Source organism: Thermobia domestica, chromosome 15 (assembly GCF_964235325.1).
Source record: "Thermobia domestica chromosome 15, izTheDome1.hap1.1, whole genome shotgun sequence".
Taxonomy (NCBI): domain Eukaryota; kingdom Metazoa; phylum Arthropoda; class Insecta; order Zygentoma; family Lepismatidae; genus Thermobia; species Thermobia domestica.
In genome coordinates this window covers 41040294-41047074 of record NC_137468.1, presented here as the reverse complement: position 1 = coordinate 41047074, position 6781 = coordinate 41040294, and the positions used below count along the sequence as shown (strand labels likewise).

Genomic DNA, 6781 nt, shown 5'->3' with positions numbered 1-6781 from the left:
CTTAAGGGAAAGAAGGTTCAAATATTTTCGATAAACCTATTATCCGTGAGTGTTGGACTGGTATTCCAGCTAGTTTCGTATAAAAACATTTATGGAAACGATTTTAAAAAAACGAATTAAAGTGTATATATATATATATATATATATATATATATATATATATATATATATATATATATATATATATACAGTCATTAAGTGATAGCCAACATTCAAGAAATATGATTGACAATTATATAACGGACGCAGTAGGTCAAGGAATTTCGTATGATGATAATTATCTTTGCAAAAATTAATATAAAAAAGCTTTTAATTATCCTGAATAACAAAAACTAAAAACAATAGAGTTGTTCAAATCTATGAATGACCTGAATCTGAATCAGTAAACATAAACATGACTTTCTTCTTTTTCTTCTGAGATATTTATCAATTAAATTTTTGAGAACTTCTTCCATAAGGTATAGTGATACAAAATTAAGTAATAAACCCCTCGCAATAGTTTGATATTCTTTTGTCTTATTTACAATATGAAGTCAATAAATGCCAAATACAAAAATGATATACATACTAACTATAAAAATAACTGAAACCGAAGATAAGAGAGAAGATAGCCACCCAGCTAAAAGTCTTGCCAAATTTATAATGAATAAGCAAACATAAAGTATGTGAGTTGTTTATCTTCCCGATTTTAGAGTACACCTAAAAGCTAACAAGAATACACATCTATGGAATCACTACTTTCATCCTGAGAACGCGTTGTTGCACAGCTTGCAGGAGAAATGGGATAGGCATCTGCAGAAATGGTTTGCGGCATAGTTTGTCGGTGCACAATTCCATGAAAAGATTGTTGTGGTTGTCCATCGGAAATAATGGTTTGTGGCATAGTTTGTCGATGCACAATTCCATGAAAAGATTGTTGTGAATGCCCACCTTCAAAGGAGGTTTCAGGACGGGAAGGATACAATCGATTATGTGGCGGGCCACAGGAATTTGGAGGGGCTGTGTAGGAAGGATAGGGGTAATGGTACTGAGATGGAATACTCGGTATATTTCTTGATCTTATTCCTGTAATAAGTTTTAATACCTCGCTTCGAAACTCCAGTTTCTGGTCTAAAGTAAATGACTTTACGGCAGGTAATAACGAATCAAAAAAGGCTTTATCATCATCAGGTTCAGTCACAGATGAAGGAGCGGGAGAATTCAGGTAATCAATTAGGCATGATTCCAGATTCTTTTTTCGTTTTGTTTGAGGTTCCTTTGTGACTTTGCTTGAGTGTGTTGCTGGTTCAATATTGACATCTGAAGGAGATTCAGCAGTTGAAAGAGCCTCTTCATCATCGAGAGTTGATTGCGCTAATTCAGTTCCTTCTGACTGTAGTAAGAAATTAAGATGGCGTGCATAAATGTATTGTTTCCCAAAGGCTGCACCTTGGCCAGATTTAGTCCTCTTCCGAACATACTTGAGAAATTGGTCTCGAATATTTCTCCATTTGTTGACGTATTTCTGACCTATAAAAAATTACGCATTGTATAGATACTACTTAATAATACATCTTTATTATGTATTTGCAGTCCAGGGAATAAACCAAATAGGAACTTTACCTGGAAAAAATCATGGTAGTTCTGGAAATAGGCTTACTTTATAATTTTGGATCGCTGAACCGGAATTTTTAACTTCCCATCAAAAATTCCCGCCTCCTGCAACCTCCCCAAAATTTGAAATAATATCCTCAAAATAGTCTTTTCTTTAAAAAATTTAGTGTTTTTGTTATTTCGAAAAAACACCTAGAAATTCGAAAAATAGACACAATTTGGAACAAAAAACTATTCTATGACATTTTAAATTATGACAAACTCATAGGGCACTAGCACGCCTATAAATTTGCACCTCAGGGGTCGTGGTGGCTCAGTGATAGAGCGTTCACCTCTGGTGCATGGGTTCCCGGGTTCAAACCCTGCTCCCGCCAAGTGATCTTTGTGGTGGACAAACGCCGTGTGCGTGGGTTTCCTCGGGGTTTTCCCGTTTCCTGCCACTTTCTTCATTCCACCATTTCATTCATTTCTCATAATCACCGTCTCCATTAGCCTAACCGGCATAACAGTGGGACGTAAAACTAAAAATTTTCATTTCATTTTAAATTTGCACCTCGACGCCGCTGAGCTACATTTCGAGAAATTTTATTCAAAATTTGGTTGGGTTTCGCTGGGAAAGTTTGGTGGAAAATTAAATATTCTGATTTAACAACTCAAAAAGCATCAAGTAAAACTACTTTCAGAGCGAACGTAACTGACGCGAGTGGTTTAGCGGAGTTGATTTTGAGTTTAACGTCTCGTTCAGCAGCGAGGCTATATGAGACGTGGACCTACTGATTAACGTGGACTCCGAACCACTTGAGCTCCCGCCGGAATCGAACCCACGCTAACCGCTTAGCCACGAACGAGCTCAATGATTTAGCGGAGTGGATAACTTAAGGTATATGTAGCTCCTCGGCTCCGAAGTGAAAATTTAGAGGCGCGCTAACATGCTCCCCATTCGTCGTACGTCAAAATGTCATAGAATATTTTTTGTTACAAATGTTGTCTACTTTCCGAATTTCTGGAGTTTTTTCGAAAAGAACAAGAGAAGTATTTTTAAAAAATAATAAAAAAAACTATTCTTGGGGAGCTTTTTCAAAACTTGGGGAGGTTGCGGAGAGAATTTTTGATGGAAAATTAAAAATTCAAATTCAGCGACCCAAAAAACATTAAATAAGTGTAAACATAAAATAATTCCAGAACTACCATGAATCTTTCCAGCTAAAATCCCCTATTGCCTGGACTGTTATGTGACTGTATACGGACGAAAGTTCGCGGACAAAATTTCGCCAATCTAGTTATCAGTTCCAAGTAAATGCGTTCAAACGTATTTTTTGCAGAAGCATATTTCAGCATTTAAAAAGAACAATCGATTTATTGTTGATTTAATTTTCAAAGCATAAAACGTTATTCAGTTTCAGTTTTAGTAATTAAATTAAAATCTGAAAATTTCCTTAAAATGTTGACTTCATTGTAAGAGTAAATACTATCTATATCATACATATACAAACTTCCTAAATGTGGTATTATGATCATATATGTTAGCCAACAATAATAATGTTATTAATCTCTGTTATTTATAGGTAATAATTTTTGTCAAATAAAGACTTTAAACTGATAAGTTTATTTTATTTATTTATTTATTACTCTCTATTATCCCGACATTGCAAAAGTCGTGTTAGTTGGCTACTTTTTAATTTGATCATCGGCGATGTTTGTCCGCGATCTTTTGAACCAAGATTCAATTATGTTACATATTAGATAATTTGGTGTGAAACATATATTAATTCATCCTTTCAGATATCTGGGAAGTGGATGCAATCTGGTAGACTTACACTATTCCTACAGACTTGGGCGTTCTACAGTATCCATAATTGTAAGAAAGATTTGCAGCGCTATTTGGGACACTTTAAGAAAAGAATGCATTCCCCAATTTACAGAAGAAACTTGGCTCGAGATTGCGTCGCGTTTCGAAGTCCAGGCCAATTTTCCTAATTGCATTGGCGCAATAGACGGAAAACATATTAGAATTGTAAAACCTGAGATGAGTGGATCTCTCTACTTCAACTATAAACATTATTATTCTGTGGTCTTGTTAGCTGTGGTTGACGCAAATTATCAATTTTTATATGTTGATATAGGGTCCTACGGAAAAAATTCTGACAGTTCAATATTTCAAAATTCAAAATTCAACAAAGAACTAGTAAAGAACACACTCAATATTCCAAAAGGCAAACCACTGCCTGGAACTGATGGGCCTACTCTACCCTACGTATTTGTGGGTGACGAAGCATTTGCACTGTCACAAAATGTTCTTCGCCCCTACGCTGGAAAATTTTTGAATCAGAAAAAGAGGGTGTTTAATTATAGATTAAGTCGCGCTCGTAGGTACGTTGAATGTACATTTGGCATTCTTTCAAATAAATGGAGGATTTTTCACAGACCAATCAATGTAAAAGTGGATTTTGCTATACTTATCACAAAGGCGTGTTGTTTACTTCATAATTATGTCCGTAGTAGAGATGGATACAAACTTGAAGATACTTTAACGATAGAAGGTTTTGAGGAAATCCCCAATACGTGTAGCACACCACAAGGAGGCAATGCAGCAAACGAAAGCAGAAACAGGTGGGCTGATTATTTTGTAAGCGACATAGGTAGAGTTCCATGGCAAGATAACTTTGCTTAAGTTGTTCTTTATGTAAGAAAACATTCAGTTGTTATCTCTAGAATAGCAACGACGTGCACAATATTATCAATTGTACGAGAAACAAAAATATTTCTGTTACATTTCGAGCATGCTTTTTATTTTTTAACCATATGAGTACCCTGATGTTCAACAATTTTCGTGTTAACTCTATTTTTTTTTTTTAAATTTAGTCAATTAACAAATAAAGACAACAATTGTCAGCCGAAAAACTGTTTTTTTTTCTTTCTTTCTTTCCTGTACTGCTATTATGTTGATGGTTGTTTTGGACTTCAGCGTCCCTTTTGAGCACAGAAGCTATATAATACGTGACCTCGACCTAAAGTATAATGCAATGTACGATATACTGTAAACAGTCGGTTCACTCCGGAGTGAGTGACAAGAAATCTCGTCAAAGAAACTGCATTAACAATAAAGGCTTGTTCTCCAAGCGTATTTGTTGTCTATTGTTATCACAAAAAAAAAAAAAAAAAAAGTATTCATAGCCTCGCTGCTGAAAAGGGACGCTAAACGAAAATCAAATGTAAATACTACGTGAATATTAGATTTTCTACATTGAAAAGTAATAATAATAGCTACATACCAATGCTGTTTTTTTCTTCTTCTGTTTTTTCATTGAATTTCTCACATAAGGTTTCACACACCTTATTCCATGCATCCCGTTTTTTATTTCTATCTCTATACATTTCGCACTTTAAATTCCATATCTCGGGATATTTTTGTATTTCGTTAATGAACAGTTCTATGTCCAGTTCTTCGCTTTCCATTTCTGCGGGCGCGGGAAAGTCTGCACGTGTGGCTTGACTCATTGCCAGCAATGGTTTTCCGGCCCGCAACACCTGTGCGGACACGCTGCGAGCCAGCAGTCCCCGCAACTCAATTTTCGCCCGCTGCGGGCCCGCAGCAGAGTCGTGCGGGAAAGTCTGCACGTGTGGCATGAATGATAAGAACCAATGTATTTCCGGCTCGCGCGGGTCCGCAACAGAAAACTCTGTTGCGGGCCCGCAACAGACTTTTCTGCACGTCTGAACCGAGACATAGACTCTTCTGCTAGCTACTAAATATGATTTCAATTCAATAAAATTCCTGTATTTACGGGTCGCACATTATACGAATACTGCAATGCATAAAAAATTGCATTATGGAGAATGAAGTGTAGCAAAAAGCCTTACTATAATAAAAATTACGAAATCCTCTCAACATATACAGGGTGTTTCAAAACAACACCGACAACGTTTGGGGGAGGTGATTCCTGACGCCAAGATAAGACAAAAAGTATAGACCAACCTGGGTGCACAAATGCTTCCTTTCGAAATTATAGGCTCCCCCCCCCAAAAAAAAATGAAAAATGAACTTTAAAGGCTCATAGCTTTAATACTATGGGATCTACCGTAGACGGGTCAAGACTTCACTTAGGAACTATTATGTGTGCTATCCAAAAATACATGTTTCGGAGTCCTAAGGTACTCAAGCTAAAATTTTTGTAGAGAGAGTTTGGCTACGGGAATATAACTTGAAGTACTCACCAACTACCTCTATAAAAATTGTTGCGGAAGTATCACATGAATCTGAAACATGGATGTTTGAACAGAGCACGTAGTAGTTCCTAAGTGAAGTCTTCACCCGACTACGATAGATCCCATAGCTTTGGAGCTATGGACCTTTAAGGTTAATTTTTTCAAGTTTTCGGCAGCCTATAACTCCGAAAGGAAGCATTTGTGCACCCAAGTTGGTCTATACTTTTTGTCTTATCTTGATGTGAGGAATCACCTCCCAAACGTTGTCTGTGTTGTTTTGAAACACCCTGTATACATTTGTAATGGGTGTTTAGGCCGGTGATTCTTAATCGGTATATCGCAAAACTTTTGAGGCAATGCGATAATGAAAATAACAAACTTACACAAGAAATGTAATTCAATATAATACAGAAAGACGAAGGAAATATTTTAAAAAAATTAGAAATATTTATTTTCCAGAGAGGTTCAAGAACGAGTCTTACAAGTAACACTTCTCAAGTGTAATACTCTGATTTTGATAAAATTTGGCAGGTAGATACTACACATGAAATAAACGAATATGTGTTTTTTTATTTTCTGCGGAAAAACGGTTTTAGGGGGCAAAAAACCCCACCTAAAATTTTGAAATGGCAAGAAGGCAAGAAGAAGTGCACCGAATTGAATGAAATTGTGCACAGATATTATAGATGTAAAATAAGATAATTGGGTTTCGTATTTTCCTGGAAAGAAACGGTTGAGTGGGACACGGACATTCTAAACCGTTGATTACGAAATATCAAAAGTGCAAATAAGTATACGTCAGAGGTTTTTAAAGAATATGGAGAATTGCAACGAAATTTCGTATAGTGACAATGTGCAAAACAATAAATGAAACGTGCTTTCATTTGTGCAGAAAATCAGTGTTGGGGCCTAGACCCCCTCCGAAAGAAAATATTACCGTAATAGCGCAGGAAGGCGTGGACCCAAGCAAATGAAATTGTGT

At 36.2% G+C, this 6781-nt stretch overlaps 1 protein-coding gene across 1 annotated transcript; it reads right to left on the bottom strand.

The window, feature by feature from the left end:
• Positions 1-229: 229 nt before the first annotated feature.
• Positions 230-5296, bottom strand: LOC145671846 (uncharacterized). Its single transcript, XM_081741071.1, has 2 exons — positions 4866-5296; positions 230-1509 (listed from the first exon to the last, which is right to left on the bottom strand). Exons 1-2 carry the CDS (start codon positions 5218-5220, stop codon positions 707-709), a joined length of 1158 nt encoding a protein of 385 aa, XP_081597197.1. The 5' UTR covers positions 5221-5296; the 3' UTR covers positions 230-706.
• Positions 5297-6781: the final 1485 nt, after the last annotated feature.